Genomic DNA, 24714 nt, shown 5'->3' on the forward strand with positions numbered 1-24714 from the left:
CCAGACAATAAACAAACTCAACATTCAAGATTTTAACATCTCCCATGAAGCAATGCAGTACAGATTTTTATAGTTAAAATAAAAAATATGGTTTATGGTTGACTCAAGGTAAGGTAAGGTCAGGTAAGGTGAAGCACACTTTATTGTCCACATAAGGGAAATTTGTCTTGGACACTCTGGACACTCAGTGCTGCATAATTTACATTCAGACACTAACACAAGCATATAGGACACGAAATAAAGCATCATATATAACATTATAACGCATAAAAGATCCAACCATAACATTCTGAATGCAAAATGTACAATCATAAAATGGGCCCGGCCGATATGGATTTTTTTACGGCCAATATGATACCGATAAAATGGGAGTTGGAGCTGCTGCCAATATATAACAGACAGTATGTTTAGTTATGTAAAAATTCAATTAATCTAAAGTCTTCTAAATCTTCAACTGATTATAAAACTTAGGTCTGGCTCTATTGGATTTAAATTGGGTTTGTTTAAGTTACATTTATTGTTATTTTGCTTCTTTGCGGTCATATTTATAGGCAGTAGGTCGGCTTAATGGCATTTTTGCATCACATTCTAGCCAGTAAAGAAAGAAAGTAAACTACTGCTATGGTAGTGCACTGGTAAATGCGTGTGCACCGTGGTACTTAATGCCGATAAAACAAGCAGTAGTTTTGTTGCTGGCTAAACAGCGCTAAAGTTCACTTTTATTTATCGTCAGTATTGTGGATCAGACTCAAGAGCATTTAAAGCAGCACCTCAGTGTTGTGCACATGGATCTATGGCTGCGCACGGGTGTAAACAAGCCCATGTGAGTGACGTGACTCTGGGGGTGCGTTCAGGGGCAGTACGGCATCACAGACTCAGACAAATTACTCTGCACATAAATACTGATGCTGCACCACATATTAGGACATTTATCTGTCTGTAAATTTGGATTAAATTGACTTAATTTAGAGCAGTCAAACTCAAATTCGCTGAGGGCCGAAATTAAAAACTGGAACTAAGTGGTGGGCCAAAGATAATATTTACTGAAAAATTTTAACATCTGCATGTTTTCTCTTCTTTCGAGATGTGTAATGTTAAACCTTTTCTTATTAAAATAAATGTTTAATAATAGTTTTGCTTAAACACTGAATCCAGAACAAGCAAAATATAAAATAATAACAAAATTTTAAATAAATATTGTCTATATAGTCTATTTGTAGCCGGGCGGGTCAGCTCTAATATATATTTGATATGATCTCGTGGGCTAATTATAATTATATCTCAGGCCAAGAGTTTGACATGTCTGATTTAGAGAGTCCAAGCTTTATAATGAGGTATAACATGCCTAAACTATCGGCCCAAGCTTTAGGCCAATAGCAAATATGTCTCCAAGTACTCATATCGGCCGATAATATTGGCCAACTGATATATTGCTCGGGCCCTAGTTTAACCTGCATTCAGTTCAGCACACACATAGGGTCGTTTGCAATTAACTATTACGAATTTGGTCAACTTACATGATATTTTTGTTGACTAAAACAAAACAATATTTGACTGAAACTAAACTGAGCTAAACTAAAAATAATTTATAGCAACAAAAATAAAACATGTCCAAACTCAGGCAGCTTTACTGTACTAGTACATCTGTCATTGAAAGCACCTCTGTAGCAGCCCTAAGTAGGACATGAACATGAGCTCCATAACCAAGCGCACAACAGAGGATGTTCTTCCAAAAGGCCACGGGCTTTGGTAATCCGGTTCTCCACTGTCACTGGGTCCATTCTCACTTCATCCATCATTGTCTTCACTTCTGGCAAACGCGAAACCAGGGCCAAGCACTGCACGCGCTGGAGCATCCCAGTCTGGCCAAGCCTGATAATACTGCCAACATAAGAAGCTATTTTCAACTATTTTATTTGGTTTGGTTTATTTGGTTTCACAACAATACTGACCTTTAGTGTTGTTAGTTCACATGGCATGGTTTGGTTTAGCTGTTCCTCAAAATAAGAAGGAGAATCTGTTGTCTTAAAAATGTGAAAAACAGAACTAGTTAATTTTAAGCAGTTTGCAGTCGCTTTTTGCATTCCAAGCATCCTAATTATTCACCGCCATGAGATTGAGTGCTTTTCACAGCTTGAAGAGGCCATCACTAGCACAACTAGCATGCTAACTACACACTTCATGATTCTCAGACAACAAACAAACAAAACAGATTTATTTTGACCTCAATAGCAGTTTATTTCAACACGTAGAAATTTGAATCGAAACTCAAAACGTACTAAAACACATACGGGTCCACCTTGTTTTTTTTTGTTTTTTTTTACCATTGCAAAATAGAGCCGTTTTCTTACCCCAAGCCATTAAATCATATGAGTAACTATGTTCAGCATTTACCCCTTAACTGTAAGAACAGAATTAGTTTTCACCATTGCAAAAACAAGATAACTGTAGTGTTTCTTGTTCCCCAACTCTTCCATACAACCTTATGCTAATACGTTCTAACTTATATGCTAATTTCCTCTTGTAAACAAATTAGATTTATTATCATATTGCAAATTCTTATTATTTTGTTTTTTGTTTGGTACAAAATAGAATATACCCAAAAGACACAGTTCTTGGTTGCATACTGGGTCGGTTAATAGACGATATGGGCTCTAACAGCATGCGCGCAAAGTAACATTATACGAGATGCTTTGAATTAGTATAATTGATGTTACTTCGAATGGGGGATGCAAATAAACCAAATTCACTCATATTTTAGAGTAGAGTGGAGATAATATCCTTAAGAGGGGTTTATTACAAGAATATTTGTTATCTTTTGGTGCTGCTGTGTAAGACAAATGGCTGTTTTATGACTATCTGGCTCACATCAATATGTCTGGAGCAAAAACATTAGTTCCACCTAACTTCAGAGCCAGTGACATCTCATCTGTCTGAGCTCCGAGCACACACATCTTTCTCCCAAAACTATTTTTCTGCAATTTATTCTTCATCCAACTTTTATCTAATAAGCTGCGTCGTGTTTGCATTGTTTAATAGCCAATCACCAGCTCTTGTCACCTCCTACTGCATCATTTTCTAACTCAAATTTAGAATGGCTGGAGGAGTAGTGCTTTTGTTTGTATTCCAGAAATCTCCCAAATCGCCCAAAGAGGTCATGTTTAGCCATTATCACTGGCATTTTTTTAATGGTTAAACAAAAAATCCTCCATTAGAGTTCTTCTCTCAGACAGAAAACACTCTGGTCCACCTTGTGATGTCATGTGGTAATATAGGAACTCATTCATATCATTCGTTTGTTTGTTTTTTCAAAATAAAACCAAAAATAAGAAAGCGGAAAAAAACCCCAACTATTTTCTTCGTTATTTGTCTCCAAAACCAAAATGAAAAAATGGATAACAATGAAAAACCAGGACTAAACCAGGTACTAAACCAGGTCTAAACCAGGTCTAAACCAGGTCTAAACCAGGAGTGTTGGGACAGGCCCAGAGTTACTCCTGCATAGACTGTCGGGTGATCAGGACTGAGACCAGGACTGAGATCGGGACCAGACCAGGACCAGGACTGAGACTGGGACTTAGACCGGGACTAGACCAGGAGGACAAGATCAGGACTGAGGCTAGGAGTGAGACAGGAGCTGAGACCAGGATCAAACCAGAACTGAGACTGGGACCAGTGGGACCAGGACTGAGAAAGGTTTAGACCTGGTTTAGACCTGGTTTAGTTCTGGTCTAGTCCTGGTTCAGTCTGTACGCGGCGTAAAAGTCCGACATCGCAGTTTAAGTCACGGAAACTGGAAACAGCCGGTATCCGTTTTTTCCATTATTCATTTAAACACAAAATTGAAAACTGAAAAAATGAATCATTATGCATTTTTTCAATTTGGTTTTGGAGACGAATAATGAAGAAAATTGTTGTTTTTTTTGTTTTCTTATTTTTGGTTTTATATTGAAAAACGAATGAACAAATGATACACAGATTGAACTCCTCCATTGTGTTTTTAAACTCCACGCACCTTCACTAGAATCATTTGGATGATTTCAGCCCTAAATTGCCAATCTACTGAACAAAAGGTAACTGTTAACTTAAAAACTATCCAGACTTATGATTCATGGTTACAAGAGTCACTTTTGTGTAATGTACGACCTTTAAAGCAATGCATAACTTTTTGGAAGGTGGAATGTTGCCTATGTGAAATAAATAGTTAAAGCCATACTTTGGAACATTTCCTATGGAGTTATATGTTAGAATATACATGGAAACAAACAGATCGAAGCCAAGTAAGAGTCAAGTTTGTGGAGAAGCAAGCCTGCCCACAGTCTGACCACATGTTTTTCAGTGTAATAAAAACATAATACCTATTTGTTGACTAAAAAGTTGTGTGGTGGGACTTTAAAATATTTGAAAAATATAGTAAATTCTGGTAATAAATACCAAATAAATAATGGGCGTATAAGCCTTTTCTGACTCAAAGCACAGATAGAGCATTACTCCTGAACTAAATTGTTAAATACTAGAAATTCATAGTTGGTTTATATCTTTACCATTCTGATATAGCTGAACTGAAGTTATATTTCTATATTGGAGGCTCTCTAATTCTTCTTTCCGATTCCCCAAATCAGACTTGCACTGAACCGAACGGCCTGTCTCAAACATATGGCTCCTCCACCGCCAAAGCGCTTGTGCAGCAATTTTTCCAATGGAGCGCCGTATGCCCACTTATGCATCCCCACGTCTGTATACTGTATGTACTACTATTATTCAGCCTGGACCCCTCCCTAGCTCCATCTCTCTCCACTCCTCCTCGCCTTCACCGTAACTCTCTCTACGGGCTGGTGCTCTTAAATAAACACATTACTAAGCTGAAATATCTGCAAGTACTGCTTATTCCTATGCAGGCCATTGTTTCAGCCCATCAGTCAACTGGATTCGGTGAGCTGGCTATCTCCGAAGCCAGACACGTATCGATGACCATTTGAATAAAGCAGAAGGTAGTGCTTTTCTACTCTATGCTACAACGCCAGATTTCCCCCATTCTGTCACGGTTGATTTACGCACGCAGCATTATGATAAAGTTGCTGTATCTGATAGGGCAGCGCGATATATTGCGATCAAATCCAAACTTATTCCTCACTTGCCTTATGTGTGTTGATCATCCTTACTCACAACAATGAGTTTATAAGCCCTTTTCATGCTAAACATACACTTCAGCGTTGATTTCAAGTATTGTGATTCATTCGTGCTTGTTTCATTAATCCATTAAACCAAAGTCATCCTCTCTGAACCCTAAAAATGCTCAGTTTTGTGTTTTTCTTATGTGTGTCAACCGTCACTGGACTCGTTTTTCTTGCAAATTGTGTTCACAGCATATGCATGGCTCTATTGGCATAATAGTCACGTTGCCTTACGACTTCATTTATTGTCTCTTTGTTCATTCCCGTTGCTGACAGCAGAGGGAGCTCCAATGCCAAATGCCTCATTGGAAATCAAGGTGCTGTTTATCAAGTATGTTATACAAATGTAGACAGTATTTTTAGTTAGAAAATGTGAAATACTAATCCCAAAGTGCCCAATACTCTTCAATACCTAAGAAGAGGTGAGTCTGGTCACTGTTGCATCTCGACAAGGGTGAAAAAATGCATAGCACACTCGGTTGGCCAATGTCCAAAAGCTTTTTTATTATCAAAATAACGTTTCGGCAAAAAAAGCCTTCATCAGATATTTTTCTTGTCTTGGACCACAGTACACAAAATGGTTGCCAGCCCAGGTGCCCATATACCCCTCCAATGAATGGGAGGTCCCAAAGTGAGGTCACCCAGTGAGTTCAGCCCATTCTACAACAAGAAACAACAGTTTAGATATTTACATAAAAAACATTTTATAAAATACAGAAATAGTTTAAGTCTATCACAAAAAACATCTTAGATCAAACTCCACATTCAGTCCATGAGAAGCTAGAGTCTTAAGTTGGTGAATCCAGAAGTGTTCTCTTACTCACTGTTTCACATCTCCCCATTTTCAGATGAGTGTGATTGACAGGTGGATTAGCCAATCACGGGCACACATGGTCCATCGTATAGGAAAAAATAAAGGAAAAAAACTACAATGAGCTAACAAATATCATGGATTTCTGCAGAATTAATGAGCAAAGCAGTAAACTCTGTTCATCTGAGGTGAGACAAAATAGATTTTATTTGTAAATGATATATGACCAATGAACTGAAGAAATCCAAACCAAATCTGATTACTCAATCACATTTGGCCAGACTTAAGATGCAGCAGAGGGCTTGGAGACTAGACTGATATAAATGTGTATAAAAAATACAGAGACATCATTCTGGATTTCCCAGACAAACTAAAAGTATGTTTAAAAGGGATTTTAAGCCACAAGAATTCATAATATGTGGCCTTTAATGCTCCTTACTAGAATTAGAAATCGTGCAGGCCTCATACCTGATGCATATTGGCTAGTACTTTGCCCTCTTAAAATCGGATTAGCTAGCGCTCAACTCTTTCTCTTCGCACCAAAAATCTTTGTCTGTAATGGCACACAGCAAAACACTACCCGGTTCTTAATCCACTCGATTGGAATTGCTAATTATCTTGAATGCAGATTTGCAGATAATTGTTTCTCTCATTTATACTGTGAACTAATCTCATTTTGATGCCCATTTAGACACCAGTAATTGCCTGATGATAGTTTTTTGTGTTTTTTTCTTAAAGTTTTTGAGTCCGAAACAGAGAGAGAGAGACATAGTTGAGTACAAAAATAATGTGACGATTTGACATGCTGCTCATTATTCCGGTAATTGCGTTTACACATAAATATTCAGTCAGTGTTTTCACAGTTTTAGAGCAAGTGTGAAAAAATTCTGTTCATATTTAGATTTATTTTTAGTCTTTGCTTTCTTCTAATAGAGATTCATAGATCAAATGTGCCTTCACCAGCAGATCAAATTAAAACAGGTTTTAACACACGCCTCTCTGTCATGGTTGATTTATGTAGCATTAGGATAAACTTAATATACCTTAAACGGCAGCGCAAGAGATTGTAATCAAATCAAAATCATAATTTAAAGGCGCTGTACCTGATTTTTACTTAAAATCATGTTTCATGATTTTTGAAAATCATGTTTCATGATTTTTGACACACAGTTAAAGGTCTTGTATTATGCAAAGTTGACTCTTGAGAGCTTTAAGCCATGTTATTTAAGCCTGTTGTTACTTTCTTTTATAAACATACCTGCAGCTGTGTTTTGTGTGATTCAGACATGTTTGAGTAACACTTTATTATTGGTCCGTTTAGATCTCCAAAGCTCAGAATGCACCTTGTGATGTCATGAAGCGGTAGTTTTCAAGTTAAGAGGTCCTTTTACCTTCTGTATCGATAGGCAATTCTGGGTCTGAAATGATCCAAATGATTTAAGTGAAGTTGTGTGGAGGTAAAAACACAGTGGGACACTTTCCTGTATTACCACATGAAATCACAACGTGGAACAAAGTGTTTTCTGTTTGCTTGTTAAACATGTGTGAATGAAACGAAGCACAACTCCAGGTTTGTTTTTGATGAGGAAACAACATTATAACATATATTTAAAAAATAGCATAATATGTTAAGGGGACAGTTCGGAATTTTGAACATAGGACCTCATTTCCTAGTGAGCCAGAGTGTTGGAGACGTGTGAAGACACTTTTTTAAAAATATTCCATCCAGTCCTTGTATTTGCAGAGGTCGCTGGTGCTAGGTTAGTGCATGTAAATGGCCATAGTTATCCTGTCACTAAAAACAGTCTTACCCACTCCAAAAAACACCGGAAACAAATCTATTATTACACCAGACTGTCGATGTGAATGTCTGTGTTGATAGAATAATTTTAGAAGTAAAACCAACCTTGCATTTGAAGGATTTATGTCTGAGCAGCAGCGGCGAGTTGTACTTCCTGATAGAAAGTTTGGCAGCGGCGGACTGATATATGAGAAAATAGTCCCTCAACATGTGACGATTCATGCGATGCAAGGTTAGTCTTATTATCTTATCTTATTACATTATTCTATCAACACAGACATTCACATCGATAGTCTGGCGTAATAATTGTTTGGCTTCGGGTGTTTTGTGGAGTGGGTAAGACTGTTTTTAGCGGCAGGATAACTATGGCCATTGACATGCACTAGCCTAGCACCAGCGACCTCTGCAAATACAAGGACTGGATGGAATATTTAAAAAAGTGTCTCCACATGTCTCCAACACTCTGGCTCACTAGGAAATGAGGTCCTATGTCCAAAATTCTTGACTGTCCCTTTAACCTAATTATTCACTGTGATGACTTTATAAATGCTTTTGTACAACTTTATTTAGTCATATTTTAGTCCTGGTCCAGCTCCAGGTTTAGTCCTAGTTTCATTCTTACTCTGGTCATTATGGCATTATATGGACTTTTCCACCGTGATTTTAGCCACAGCTTCCCCTCACTGCACACACAAACACACACTCGGAGCAGGCCAGTGTGCCAGCTGGCAGTCATTTGGCAACCCACTGCAGGATTAACTGGTACCAGTATGCTGCCCTATAAATAGAGAGTACCAACTGCTCCAGGAAATGAACCATGATGGAGGCTCCCAAAGGCCCCCGAACAGGTTGTGCTTTTTATCCTTCCTCTCTCTCTCCCTCCCCCACTCTCTTTCTATCTCTCTTTCTCTCTATTTTTCTATCTGTGTCTCACCTCACAGCGAAATGGTCCCAGGTTCACCTCCCGGCTTTACTGTGCGGAGTTTGCATGTTTATAATAGGCCACAGTAGTCTTGACCAAGTCTGACAGGCTGCCTCAGCTGCACTAAACGATGGGTCAAATGGAGAAGACAAATTTACCTACGATGAGAATAAAATGTACCTTAACCAATTTCTACCTCTATCTTACTCTTTCTCTCTTTATGACTGTCTCATCACCAGAAATTAATTATTTAAAAAGTAATTTCAATAAATCTATTATCTGTAATGAGTTTTTATCTGGTTGTTTATGGCACCTAAACTTTACTTTATTCAGAAAAGTTAGATTTTGGTTTCATTTTTGATGGTCTGAGTCCTTCCTCTCTTCACTCCCCCTTCAACATAATCAGTGTGCATTCCTCTAAAACTACTGCACATCACCTCAGATTTGTGAAGTTGTAGTGTACAATTTTGCATCATGGTTTTATGTATAATATAGAATTGTCATGATTTAGGAAAAGCTTAATATACCAGTTAGCCCCATTAGCGGTGCATTACATACATCATGACCAAATAACAGCGATTCGTTAAATAAAAAGTGCCTGCCTACCGTTGAGCAAATGAATCCTAATGCTGCAAGGTCAGACGGTTTCCATGAAGTGAAACTGGCTGATGAATCATGCTGTGGATGAAGCAGATTATGGGCAAAGTATTAGACAGAATCGTACAGCTAACCATCAGAAGACTTTGAACAGTACCTGGAAGATAGGGCTGGTTACCATTAAGAAGTTGCCAATATGATACATATCGATACATAGGCCACGATACGATACATATATTTCGATACAGTGAGCTTTTGAATCGATACAATATATTTCAAATCGATTTGATAACTAGTAAAAGTCTTTGTTAAACCCCTTACTGTGCAAAGTTCATATGAAACACACTGATTTTAATCATCAAAACAGTGAAAATGTCAAATGTGTTGCATAAACAAATTTCCTTCCTCTAAACAAGCAACAAAACTGTAGCGCTGTAACAAAATAATTTGGTACCAAAAAATACTCTTCACGATATATCGATACAGCAGCCCACAATATCAATGCACATTAAATGATACAATATATCGATATTTAGATATTTTTGCTACTGGGAGAGATCGCAAGAATCAAAGATGCATGGATGACCACTAAAATCTCCTTTAATAAGCATGTTTTTGATGATGGACCAACAATATAACACAGTACAAAGCTAAAAAAAAAATCTATTTTGCATAATAGACCCTTGATATTGTAACATTCTTATTGCATTGCTAATATTGCAGTCATGGTTGCTCCTTTTTTCTGTACATTAGATATTTGTCCTTCCAGTACAAGCACTGAAGTATTGTCTTGCTGCAGCACTTTCCCCAAACATCGATCGGCGGGAGTGAAACTAGCGCTTTGCTTTGTATGTTTGCCTGCACTTCCGCTTGTGGTGGACTCCAGGGATTGATCCAGGCGACGCAGTCATTATGTGAGCTCAGTGCTGTTGGTTTAGGTGGGAGCTAGTGGAGGAAAAATAGACGAGGGAGAGGAGAAGAATGGAGCAAGAGGAGATCTAAGTAGCGTTAGATAAGAGCCTGTGCTTGTAATGAGGGTCTGTATTGTGCAGATAGATATTGTGACAGGTTTTTATGTTGTTCTAATTATTACTTGGTTTGGTGGGATGGTACTTGTGGTAAAAATGTATAATTCTTACATAAGTCCAGTTACAGCTTGTGGATAAAACAGTTGAGAAGAGAAGTATGAAGCTTTAAAACAGAATTAATACTTCGCTGGGGGTGTTCTACATGTATGTGTATTAGTGAAATGTTCTCAGTTACCATGGAGACACAATGCGCACTTTAGCAAACACTGCCAGAAAGGTTTTGAGACTGTTTGAAAGCTTACAAAACAACAACAACATGAACATGAACAGTACATTTTCAGGAACCGGTGATCAATAAGAGCGTTCATGGTCCGTTCAGATGTTTCATTTTCAGCTCTTTCTGGTCAAATTACTCTAAAATAAAAATCAGATTAAAGTCTAAAAAAGCAGACAGACCTGTGCTTACAGTTAGCACCACATACCCAGGGGATATTGATAACATCATGTGCAAAGTATTAATATCCCAAAGAATTAATAACTCTTTGTATGTCACGGAAAATCCATCCAAAAAGCACAATCAATTCATGTGCCAAGAAGAGACATTTTCAGACTGAATAAACATTAAAGGTTTTGTCATTTATTTGCATTTCTCTAATCATAACTTTTGTTTGGCCCTAACAGTTTAGAAATTGACCTCTGTCCATATCCATACAGGAAGTAAATAGACCTTTAATAACCTAAATAACTTAAACATAATGATTTGAATATGTTTTAGTGAAGTGACTATTATGCACTTTAAAATGGAGAGCTGTAAAATTAGCTAACCACCACACTCTTTCTAACATTATAGTTCATCTTTTTCTACTTTGCAGTGATTTGCTTTGTAAGTCTGAATAGGTTTTCCCCCGTGACCCCGCGTAGCTCAGTAATGGTCTTGTTATCACTAGAAAAAGCCCTTTGCTGTACAGTATTAGACCTTTAGTCTTAAAATCTTGTGTTTTGTTTAACATATTCTTATATAAGCTAATAAAAAGTCATTTCAGTATGAATTTTCTGAAAGGGCCTATATTATATTATATTATTTCCTGTTCTTTGTTATAATGTTGTTTTCTCATTCACACATTTTTAACAGAAACCCTGCATATTTAGCCTGAGTTCTTCCCTCAAACAGAAAATACTCTACACTTTCTTACAGACTAAACAGCTGAATGGTTTCTCTCCTGTGTGTGTCCTCATATGTGTTTCAAAAATCACGATTCGGTACGCACCTCGGTTCTGAGGTCACAGTTTGGTTCATTTTCAGTACAATATGGGGACAAAATGCGAAACCAGTTGCTTGCGGTTTATTTGTGTTTTTATTAAAACAACAATTTGGTTTAACATTATACAAACTGGAAAATAAAATAAATGAAAAGTGCTGCTTGGTAATACTAATAAGTTAAATAAAATGTTTGAAATATAAAAAAAAATAAATCACTTGTAAACAGTAAACAAGACTTTTTTCAAAAAGTTCAGTGTAGCTGCACATGTAGTGGCAGAATGTAAACACAACCAAACATCATGTACCGAAACAGTTTGGCACGAATACATGAACTGTCACACCTGTAGTGGTAACACAGGAAGTGCTCCACTGTTAAGATAATGATGTTCATTTTGTCTTTTTATATACTTTAACCTCTTAGGTTCTTTTTAAAGACAATGCAGTAAAGTGTATTTACCTTGTTGACATGCTTCAGCTGCTGCTGCAAGTCATCTTCAGAGCTGTCCAACTAACTATAGAACTGTCCCAGAACAGTTCTGAAGATGGTTTGCAGCTTGCAGCCGAAACATGTCAACAAGATAAATACACTTTACTGCAGTGTCTTTAAAAAGAACCCAAGAAGTTAAAGTGCTCCACTGTGTTTTTAATCTCCATACAGCTTCAATAGAATTACATGGATAATTTCAGGCCTAGAATTGTAAATCTGTTCTTAACAAAAGGTAAAAGGTCGCTATTAACATACTGTGACATCACAAGGTGGAACAGAGCATTTTGAACTTTGGAGATGTAAACAGACTAATAATAAAGAATTACTCAAACATGTGTGAATTATTCTAACATGCTTTAAATCTTACAAGAGTCTATTTTGCGTAATATAGGACCTTTAACATAAACAATGCTGACCTTTAATCAGCACAATTCAACATAAAAATATTCACATTTCTTCCTTCGTAGCCACTTTTGCTTTTACTTTCAGAGAATTGGCTGTAGATTCGATTAGAAATGCCTGAATTCTGATATTGACTAAAACTCAACTAAATAATCTTTTTCTTTTACAGCCTATCTGTTGAAGAAATCCAGTCCAAAGTGACATTCATTCAGGATGAGCAGAGAGTTCTCACAGAGGACGAAGCTGTGGTGAGTGTCTTTTGAACACGCTTCAAATAACCGAGCTATTCATAATTTTGTTGTATTTTTTTCCTCGCTTATTCATGCCGCCATGCTTTTATTCCAATTTTAGCTCTTAAAATGGATGCCAACAGTAAATGTATGCTATTACAGTGCCATTACATTAACATAATTGATAGAATAGACCGACTGTGACTAATGCTGTGAAATAAACGCATTCTTATTTCCATTCAACTATTTATACAACACATTGGTAAACATTGTATTCTGACAGTGAACCTTTTCCCCATGCAGTTTGCCTTTCTCCCCAAACACTAAACTACTCTCAGATGTTACTGCGATATTGTTTTTATGTGCGCCGCATTTTCACCAACTGTTCAACAAGGTCCTTGCTACATTCATTTAAATTCTGCACAGGAAGAACACTTTTCCTCCCCTCCAGCTACAATGTGTGAAAGTGCCGCTGTCTTTTCGGCTCTAAACTCCACGCGTACCAAGCTAGCACATATCAAAATCTGCGGCGGTAAACAAAATGGCTAAAGCGCCGTTTTCTCCCGGTTTTTGTCATGCTGTAAACGGTCATTCGCATGCACACGCACTCTCCGAAACTGACTGCCGCTGTGTTCTCCCACTGCGGGGCAAGGAAAGTTCAGCTTCTGCTTGTCACACTGTCACTGTTAGAATAAAATCAGCTGGACTATATGTGGATATCTTATAGCACACTCCAGTTGGCTATTATCACTCGCGTACACCTACAGAGTCTTAACTAAAAGATACGTGTCTGAGGTGAAGAGGTCCTGTGTCCAAGCAAGAGTTTTACGCCAGATGCCCTTCCTAAATGTCAACAGGCTTCCAATTGCCACAAAATAATACAGAGAAATAAGTTCTTGAGGTTAAGGTGAAATAAAAATATAGATACATAATATATAAAGTTCTTGAATACACAAAATTGACTCTTGTGAATTTTAAGCCACGGTAGAATGGAGTTACCTCGTCAAAAACTTATCTGAGTTGTGTTTTGTTTCATTCACACGTGTCTGAATAATCCTTTGTTTTTAGTCTGTCTACATCTCCAAAACTCAAAATGCTCCGAACCACTTTGTGATGTCATGTAATAGTAGTTAAATTAACAGAAATCTTTACTTTTTGTTTAGTTAAGACTGGCAATTCGCAACTCAAAGCAAAACACAACTCCAGGTATGTTTGTGATGAGGACATGAAATTATAACATAGATCATAAAATAGTGCAATATGGGCCCTTTAATAGTTTGTGAGTATCAATAGATGAATTTTTTTGTACGACATACCCAAGTGGCTATAGCACTTATACTTCACAGGAAGAGCGTCTGACATTTGGAATCTCATTGTTAGGGGACCCTATAGTACACGAGTGGATGTTTATTTTTTCTATGGGGCCACATGAGAAACAGAAAATATTGTGGAGGGCCGGGCCAAAATGCTTAACTCAATTCTGCATAATAATAATTGTATTGTTTCTTTATTTAAAACCGTAAATATCATTGTTTTGATGAGCTGGTGAGACTGGTAAAAGTTTATGTTATGACTAAGCAATGAAAAAGTGAGGCTACTTTACAAAAAAATCATTAAACACCTCTTAAATAAAAGCAGCTTTAGTCCATGCATGAGGTAAAATTATAAAATATGTTTATTTTGTAATTACAAATGAGCTTATACGGACCAGTTAGAGTGAACCAAAGGGCCGTATGTGGCCCGGGAGCTGTACAATGCCCAGGTCTGCTGTAAAATATGCCAGACAGGAGTCAAACCCAGGACCTTCTTGCTGTGTGGTGGGAATGCTAACTGCTCAAGAACGGACTGGCTTCAAGACCGTGTTTTTTAATGCGGTTTTGGTCTCATCTCGGACTCGACTGCGCTTGGACTCGGGCTTATCTCGCTCTTGAAGGCGCTTGGACTCGATCTTTTCTCAGTCTCAAGGTCTGACACTCGACAAGTGATAAAATGGAGATAGATTTATAAAAATATTGACATATATGTGCTAAAATAACTCTAAACTACAAATAAATGAAAATTACGCAGATGGTCTTGATTTAGTCTCGATGGGCCGTGGTCTCGGTCTTCTCTCAATTTCTTCCTTTAAAAGTCTCGGTCTTGTCTCAGTCTCGACCCTCAGAGGTCTTGGTTTTGTCCTGGTCTCGCGACCCTGTGGTCTCGGACTAGTCTTGGTCTCGTTTGGTGCGGTCTTGACTACAACACTAGTAGAGAGTTTACATGTTTCTCTCCATGTCTGGGTGGATTTCCCCCATCAACTCAACATGCACAATAGGTAAAATCCTCCAGCTAAGGTAGTCCTGACCAATCCTAGCTCCAGATCTGGGTCCCTGAGTGAGTCACTGCTCTTGGGCCTACTAAAGGAGAACTTATCTTTGAAAAAAAAAAGATTCAAGTCATTCCAGTTTTGTAGCACATACTTGGAAAATAGATTCCATTAAATATCTTAAAAAGTCTGCAGTTGCTCCCCACCTGTTTTTCCTTGAGACAAACTCCACAGTAAATCAGCCAGGCGCAGTAATAGTGCAGATGTGTGTTAGCTAACAAGGAGGCGCCGCTAATGAATTCCGCTGCATATGAGGAGGATGAATGGATATGAATATGCATGAATGTGTACTTTAACAGCAACCACAACAAACCGTGATCAAGCTGGGGAAATTAAGCGTGCCGCCATTGACAGCAGTTAACAGGCAATTTACATTAGAAGTGACAAGCGGGCCCCGTGTTAGCGCCTCAATCAGGGTCCAAGGGCAGATGCAGTCGTAATAAAGCAGTAGTTCACTTGCTGTGCTATAGGAGGGACTAATATGTAGGATTTAGTTCAGCCTGGCCACTCATTATTACTGCCTTTTTCCCAGTTGATAAGTGCCATTAGCATTTCTCTCGCTGTAACCTCTCAAATGTGTGTGGGTCCACGCAGATTGCCAAGAAAGTACTGAGTCGTAGGCAGCTAGTTAGCGTTCCCATAAACTTGATAGGGTTTGTTGTGCAATAGCTGTTTGCAACACTTTGAATTAGTATTAGTCGGCAAGCAGGCAGGAAAAACAGCACCGGTGCTAATGAAAGTAATAGACTTTACACCTTAGCTTTAAAAACTTGAGATGAAAAAAAAAAAATCCTGAGTTAATTACTCAAGTTAAGATATCTAAAATTGGAAGAAGTTATCCATGTTTTTCAGAATGATGAGAAATTAGGACCATTGCCCCAGCGGATAAGCAGCACCGTATGTTTGGAATGTGAAAAAGCCCTCAAAATGTTGTATATAAATATGAGTCAGACAAAATGTTAAATTAAATTAGTTCAATTAACCTTCTCATATACCAAACTACAAAAGTATTCACAGAGTGTTTTATTTTGTGTTTTTGAACATCTTTAAAGTGCGAAGGGGTTATAAGTCACTCTTATTTAATTTCAAAAGTATAATTGGTCACAAAGTAGAAAGAACAAAATAAAAGCTTACAAATTGGACTTGGTTTTCAAACGTGTATTATCATGGATGGGTAAATAGGTTTTAAGATGGTGCTTTCAGAGTTCATATGCATGTTTAATTATATCCTAGTTTTAAAATATAAATTGCAAATCTAACTGCAGTATTAAAGGACCTATATTACATTATTTTCTGATCTGTGTTGTGTTGTTTTGTCATCAGAAACAAGCCTAAAGTTGTGTTTAGTTTCATTCAACACTCAAACCCATGGACATTTAGGCAGATGTCTTCTCTCAAATGCTCCACTGTGTTTTTAAACTCATTACACCTTCACTATATTTGGATAATTTCAGCCCTGTATTTGCCAGTCTACTACACAACAACTACAAAACTACTGCTTCAGGTGGCACAGAGGATTTTGAACTTAGGAGATGGAGACACAAAACATGTGTGAAAGAAACAAAACACAACTCCAGGTATGTTTTTGATGAGGTAACAGTGTTCTATCATGGCATAAAGCTCACAAGAGACAATTTTGTGTAATATAGGACCTTTACTCAACAATACAATCACACATCGATTCGCACAAGCTTAGCATGTCGCAAGTAGAATATCAAGTATATCTTCTTTAATGAAGTCTATTAAAAATTACCTCAGAAAAAAGACAGAACAAAAGCAATATTTCTGCTCTTTTGTTGTTAATTTTATGCTTTATTCATGTTTTGTGCTTGAATTGAACCTCTACCAACACATTTACAGGCACATTTTAGCACATTCCTGATGCATTGTTAAAATGTTGTCTGAATATTTTTATCGAGATAATGCAAAAATACTGAAATCATTTTTGTCAAATAACAGTGAATGGTGGTTTTCACACACACACACACACACACACACACACACACACACACACACTACTATATTGTTAGCATGTAGTCATATTAAACACACTTACTGTCAGGTGCTGATGTCTGATGCCTGGTTTTGTCTGAGAATCTAATAAAAAAAGCATAATTTCTTCTTGGGGGAATATTAGTGTGCAGCTATGCCGGTTAGCTCCAATATCATTCGGCCCAGGGGACAGTGTTCTTCATGCTTTTCTGTTTTATGGGGGAGTGGGGGTGAAGAAGAAAAAAATTACATCCTCATCAGATCTGTGTTGTAACTTCTATAGACCTTGATTACTTCTGCACTGTCACCAAGCGAGATAGGATCATATATTACTTTATTGCTGCCTGATTCAATTTGTGTCATTTTCACTCCTTTTTATTAGTTGCCCGTCGCTTTTTTTCCCTCCTCTTCTTTTTTCTTTTAAGAAGCTTTGGCGTCCACCGAAAATTCAGTTTCCACTCCAGCGGCCCAGATAATTCGTGAACAGGAGGATTTTCAGGAGAACAATTTGATGATCAAAGAAAGCACTCTACTTCAGGGAAAAGGGATATTCTGAAGTGGCGCTGCCTCTCTGTGCTATTATTATGTTATAGCCCTCCGTTGCTGCACAAAGTACTGTTAATGTCGTCTCAAGTTCAGACTCATTTTAGCGGTAATCATAGGTGTTCAAGATGAATGCCTCGAAAAAAGAGCAGCGTAAGTAGGAAAGTTTGTACTAAATCATCGCCTATAGCAACTAGTGTTGGTACAATACGCAAATGTCTAATTTGATCTTGATACCAAGCAAAAGGCTGATATTCAACACAAAGCTTAGTACCACAGTGAGAAATGTATACAAATATAATTAATATATGCTAAATAAGTATGTCCATATACTAAAATTCATAAACATCACCAAACCATGTACCCAGTTATCAATGGCTTTAACTGATAATTTGATGGCCAAGCTGTTTATGTTATAATTAGTTTTTTTTGGTTTGCAAGATGTTTATCTAGTCAGAAAGCAGAATGTCCAAAAAGAACCCTCTCTAATCTGGATACCAAGTACCTAATCCACCTAAAGAGCCAAACGTGAATCAGTGCTAGTGCAGCCTTTGCCGCTCAGTGAGGGAATTTTCTTTTTTTCACATGATGCCTGTTCTAGGGCTGTCGCAATAACCACAAAAATGAATCACCACGGTACTAAGAGGTGTAACCCGACCCAGAGTCCTGCGCGGGTCTATTTTTGGAGACCTGCACCTGCTCGCACCTGCGCAGTACAGCACCGCACCCGCCCTTTAACTCGTGATTATATCAAAGTTAAACCCGCACCCGCCTGGACCTGTTAACATTCCACCCGTTACCCGCCCGTGCCCATGATAAATCTCATACAGATTTAAAGCATTCTAACTGAAGCATCCATCAGAATATAAATTGAATAGTTACGACTTAAAGAATTACAATCACAAAATGAAATGAAACAATTATGCTTTCTTCATTACGAATACAAATTCACAGACGCAACTCGACTGTCATCACTTCTCAGGCTTTATTTACAGAGCAGAGGAAACACGCCACGGACGTAACCAAGACTAACTCAGGACTAACTCAGGACTAACCCAGGACTAACTCAGGACTAACCAGGACTAACCCAGGACTAACCCAGGACTAACCCAGGACTAACCCAGGACTAACCTAGGACTAATTCCAGGACTGAACCAAGAGGACTAAACCAGGACTGAAATAGGACTAAAAGAGGACTAAAACAGGTCTAAAACAAGACTAAACAGGGAATAAACGGGAAGGGGGGGTATCATACCGCGCTTTTGAGCCGCTATACAGCGAATAGCCTGACCATACACTTAGGAGAAAAAAGTGTGTCCTACATTCAGGTTAACTATTCATTTGTGATGCAGTCAGTACCTTAACTGTATTTTTTAACCTTTCAAATCATTTTTCTTTCCTTTCATTTTATGTGATCTTATTCTCGTTTCACTAAATATCAAGACCTTTAAAAAGTTAAAATTTTGCCCTATTTCTGTCTTTTTTTTCAGTATTTTATTTATTTATTTTTTGCCTGTTCAAATGCATATCTGATTTCCAAGCCTCGTTTTGGTCTCAATTAGTATCTGGATATAATTTTTTCAGACAACTCAAATACCCTCACAGTTTTGGTATGCTTCTTGCAGAGTGGCGGATGGTATTTTGGAGTTAACCGTGGGACAATACAGAGGCAGCCATGTGTGACAAGATTGGACAGTATAGGGCTATGGCAAAAGAAACTCGAGCCGGGAAATTGGCCTCTCTTCTTGCAATAGGCATTTTGGTGCAGAGGTGAATTTCACTTATCCATCCACTCTCCACTCGCCTTGCCTCTAAAGCCCCCTGACTCATCCCTGCAGAAAAGCAACACAACAGAATCTCTTCTTGTGAACCAAAGAGATAAAAAAGCTGTTTTTTATTTCAAATCATAGGAAAGATATGGCAGTTCTCAGAAAACAAAAGATTTTCTCTGTGGCATTATGCAGTGGGGTATACTTGGCGTGTGTTGTGTTACAGCGTTTGCCATTTAACTAAAACTATTCTTGTTCCTTGTTTAGGCTTTTTCTCTACTAGTGCAGCATGTGTCTAATTGGGCTTTTGATTGCTTGACAAATCCACAATATCTCTCTGTATTTTTTGTACAAACATGGTCACCAAACATGCTCTCCGCCGTGTCTCGAGAAGCAATCAGAAATGTTTTTTCCAGTGACACATGTGAAACGAAGAAGCTCGCTGGTCACCTTTCTTTTACAAACCAAATAAAATAGCAGTTTAGGGTTTTGATCATTGATTCTCTAAAAATCCACAATCTTTTTCAGCCACTCGTAATTTTTTTTTTTCGTCGTATAACCAGTATTTGTTTTGACATGGTTGGATCATGCATGTCCCTGATTGGCTAATCCTCCTGTCAATCACGCCCATCTGAAACTGGAGAGATTCGATGGTGACCAGACTCACATCTTTGTAAAGTGTTATGTAAGTGTGTATTCTGGATCCCAGGCAAGGTTTTTGACACAATTTCTTTCGAAAGGGGTAATAAATAAAATATAATGCTTTACCCCTGAACATTGTGAAGGCGTACACAGATATTTTTTTTTCTTTCAAAAGTTATTTTGTGGTATCTCTAGAGATGATTGCAAAATGCCTTGTATTCTGTTGCCTGTAAATACACCTGTCTCAGTGCTTGCTTACTTAACTGTCTAACAATGTTTCACAGTATCTGTCTCCATGGAGACAAGTGTGATTTTTGGACAGGCATGCCTATTCATGTTTAGATATTTTTGAGCAGTAAAACATATTGGGGGTACAAGATCTCATGCCACAACATCTCGCGAGACAAAATTACTACAATTTCGTGAGATTTTGAGTTAGTGTTTACATTTGGATTGGACAAAAAATAGTTATATATTAGTTCAGTTGCATATCTTATAGTATGGAAACAAAACTAATAAATCAAATTAAAAAATGTGAGGTCAAAATTTGAAACTGAATTGCAAAATGTATATATGTAGCCACGCTGGCGCCACCTAGTGCCTCTGCTCAGTGTCATTTCTCCAGCGATTAGGTCAGGAATTAGAATGCACTAGACGGTTTACAAGAACCCTAGAAGTGCGAGTTCGGGTACCAGCCAATCAGCAAAGAGCCATACAAACAAAGAGAATGTTTGGATTTTGAATTTTAGTTTGAATTTTATCAAGGGGAAAGACGTTATTGCCCTTTTTCCTATGGGATTTGCTAAAAGCTTGATATACCAGTTCACCCCGTTAGTGGCGCATTACATACATCATGACCAAATAGCAGTGATTGGTTAAATAAAAAAGTACCCACCTACCGTTGAGCGAACAAATTCTAATGCTGAGAGGTCAGATGGTTTCCACAAAGTGAAACCAGCTGATGAATCAGGCTAGTATATATTAGGAATCAAGTCTCACCGTGTCTCATTCTCGTGGACCCAATCTCGTATCTTGTCTTGTCTTGAAAATTGGGTCTTGTCCCACCTGTAGAAAAAAACCTACAGCTGAAAAAGGCAAAAATTGATCAGTTTAATGCTATATTGTGGAACATTACAGAGAAGCAAGTGGCAGAGTATCCTCCAGAAAGTTACTTAATATACTCTTGATAAAATAGCGTTTGGAAAGCCTATCTACATGCCCATTGTTTCAACAGTGTAGTCTACTTACCAGGATGTGCAAGGGAACACCACAGTCTCATTGTTGGTGCGGTTTTACACAGGTGAAAATGAGAAGTGAAAGGAAAACAAAAATAGCTTTGTTTTCTCAAAGGAAGCATGCCTTGTTCTTGTCAAAAATATCCAGAGAAGACAGCACATCTATTAGCAGTGTTAGTGTTATTAGCAGCTGGTGTTTCTGCTTTTAGAGTTAGCAACTTGTGCCTCTTGATTTGTCGAGTGAAAACATTACATTTGCTCTCTACTCTGCAGTAAACACAGTAGGGCTGGAAATCAAAGGATCCCTCATGATTTGATATGATACTCGATGTTATTACGATATGGCGGTACACAAGATAATCGATATATTGCACATGATATATTGCTGTTGTTTAAGAACCAACATTTAACCAAGTCATTTGTTAAACTACTGCTTGTGCAAAGTTAATATGAATTACATTTATTTTAATCATCAAAACAGTGAATATGCCAAGTGTATAACAAGTGTAAACTGAAATACCAAGAGCCTGTTTACACAAGAACGCTTGTGGGTAAAAAACGACAAAATATTTCTTCGGAAGTGCCTTTCATTTAGACGGTGACAACATTTTTGGGGCTTGACAACGCAAAAATCTGAAACCACCCTCCAGAGTGGAAAAGTTGAATACGCTCTGCTTTAGTGTTTCCGTCTACACTGCCCAAGACGCAAAACTCTGGTCCGATCTGCTCATGTCGTATACGCTTTTACGTTACATACATCACCACCTTGCGTCAATGCCGAGCCGTCTGGCATCATACCCAATCGAATTCCACACACTTTTGCGTCACCGTATGCACGCAGATTTCCTCCTGAAAACGCTCGTCTAAACGCGGAATAAAAAGTGAAGACACAACGCCACTTTTGCACCTTCTGTTTAGTCCTTCATCGTATTAACGTAGCCTAAATCAGCAACAAAACTGTAGTGTGGTCACAAAAAATTGCTAAAAGATACCAAAAAAATACTCTTGGTGATATATCGATAACCACGATAACAATACTATATCATCAAATTTAGTATCACAATATTTCAATAGTTTTATATTTTTGCACACCCCTAAAACACAGTAGTGATAGTTGTGAAATACTGACACTAAAATCCACTAAAATGTGTGTTTTCTCTGTGTCTCTGGAGGATTGTGCTTTTTAGGGCTCTGCTTTCTAACGCCACTAAAACAAGTGTAGCTAAATAGTTAACATGGTCCTGCACTCAGTTACTACTCTCCATCCGATCTGTTATTTCATTGTATTCTTGAATGTACATCTCGTGGCAGCTTCTATTTGAGAATCATGATCTACACTATATGAAATTTGTATAATATGATATGATTTTTGCGCGCTTGTACCATATGTGCCATACCAGCCTATCCTATAATGAAAAACGAGCTACTGTTGGCTGAAAGATTGAGAAACCCATATATGTGAATAGCTGGCATGAATCTAAGTCTATATTATGTTTAATATAGTAAACTGCACCACAGGGATTACTCTATATCAGAAAGACAGGCAGACGTTATTAACAAGACAGGAATGAAGCCAGCCAGTAGCTCTCTCCTTTATTGGAATATAAAGGCATCGGAGCATGGTCTAAGACAGTGTAGCCCAATCAGGTTCACTTGTCAGAGGATACTTGGGATGATTTTAGATTTTAAAGAGGTGAAATTATCTAGTATTTTTATTCAAATTCTTTAAAAAATTGTATATCTTCTAAAGCAGGGGTCCCCAAACCCCGGGTTGTGGGTCGTTTGGTACCGGGTGGCGAAAGCGCGAATCCCCCCTCCCAAACGCCGCATGGACCGTGCCTCCTCCCACGTGCCTCCCGTGTTTCCCGCGCCTCTAAACCAGAGCTAAAACTAGGACGAAACCAGAAGTAAACGAGAGCTAAAACCAGTACTAAACCAGAACTAAACCAGAACTAAAACAAGGACTAAAATCAAGTCTAAACCAGGCCTAAAATTAGGACTAAACCAGGACTAAAGATAGGACTAACCCAGAACTAAAACAAGGACTAAACCAGAATTAAAACCAGAACTAAATCAGAACTAAACCAGAACTAAATCAGAACTAAACCAGAACTAAATCAGAACTAAACCAGAACTAAATCAGAACTAAACCAGAACTAAAACCAGGACTAAACCAGAACTAAACCAGAACTAAAACAAGGACTAAACCAGAACTAAACCAGAACTAAAACAATGACTAAAATCAGGTCTAAACCAGGTCTAAAACTGGGACTAAACCAGGACTAAAACCAGGACTAAGCCAGAACTAAACCAGAACTAAAACCAGGACTTAAGCAGAACTAAACAAGAACTAAAACAAGGACTAAAATCAAGTCTTAACCAGGTCTAATCCAGGTCTAAAACTAGGACTAAAGCAGGACTAAAACTGAACTAAAACAGGATTTAACCAGGACTAAACCATGCGCCTTCTCGTATACATCGCGTAGACTGCGCCTCCTCTCGTGTTTCCTTCCCTCTAAACCAGAACTTGAACCAGGTCTAAAACTAATCCAGGACTAAACCATGCCACACCGACTGTGCCTTCTCGTGTACGCCGCGTGGACCGCTCCTCCTCCTATATGCCTCTGGTCTGTGAAATATTGTCAGACATAAAACTGGTCTGTGGGGCAAAAATGTTGTGGACCACTGTTCTAAGGTACACTTTTCGATTGGGATTCTCTACCTTCTTGTCTCCATGATGATTTTGTTCTGTCTGGAATTTAAACTTAAACATCACACGTGTTTTAACGTGCACTCTCACTGTAAGCGGGGTCACCTCTCCACAGATCTGACTGGAAATTGGCTTTACTGCGTCACACGTTTGTCTCTATATAGGTTAAGTTTAATGCCAGTAACATCTCCATAGAAAAATAAATAAAGAAAAGAAAGTTAGTGCACCTGTAAGAATGCTTTTGTAGGAAAAGGATAGAAATTCATCATAATCATATCATTATATTGGAAAAAAATTGAAAATAACAGTTTTAATTTAAATTTTAATTGGCAACCACCAGTCCAAGAAACAAAGGCCTACACGATCCTAAACATCTCATTACAAAACCTGTGAGACATTCCTTTCCAAAACGTAGCTTTGGTTTATTATTCGGAGTGGGAAAAATCTTGCCTCAGCTCGGTAGCTTCCTCTTTCAGACCAAATTACACGGTGCAAATCAATCTTTCACCACGCGGCAGACGACTATGCACAACTAATTTTAGAATTTCGATGTATTATGCGGCGGAGGACAAAACAGTCAAACCTTTATTGGTCCATTAAGTGTCTCCTCTAGAGCCTTTTAGGTTGAGCTCACTGGCCACAGAATGAGATGTACTTGAGATAAATGGACACGCTTTTCTCTAGTGGGGGCTACGAATGCAAGAATTAAACGTGGTATTTGAGATGATGGAAGATTATGACCTAA

The 24714-nt window shown here is 38.0% G+C and overlaps 1 protein-coding gene across 1 annotated transcript in view; it reads left to right on the forward strand.

Moving 5' to 3' along the window:
• Positions 1–24714, forward strand: part of LOC110159334 (glucosidase 2 subunit beta-like) — a 384952-nt gene that overhangs the window by 53936 nt on the left and 306302 nt on the right. The window contains 1 exon segment of the mRNA XM_020923884.2: positions 12653–12731. Within this exon segment, the coding sequence (XP_020779543.2) occupies positions 12653–12731 (79 nt within the window).

The sequence above is a fragment of the Boleophthalmus pectinirostris genome, unplaced genomic scaffold (assembly GCF_026225935.1).
Source record: "Boleophthalmus pectinirostris isolate CB_2022bp ecotype Guang Dong unplaced genomic scaffold, ASM2622593v1 HiC_scaffold_20, whole genome shotgun sequence".
Lineage (NCBI taxonomy): Eukaryota > Metazoa > Chordata > Actinopteri > Gobiiformes > Gobiidae > Boleophthalmus > Boleophthalmus pectinirostris.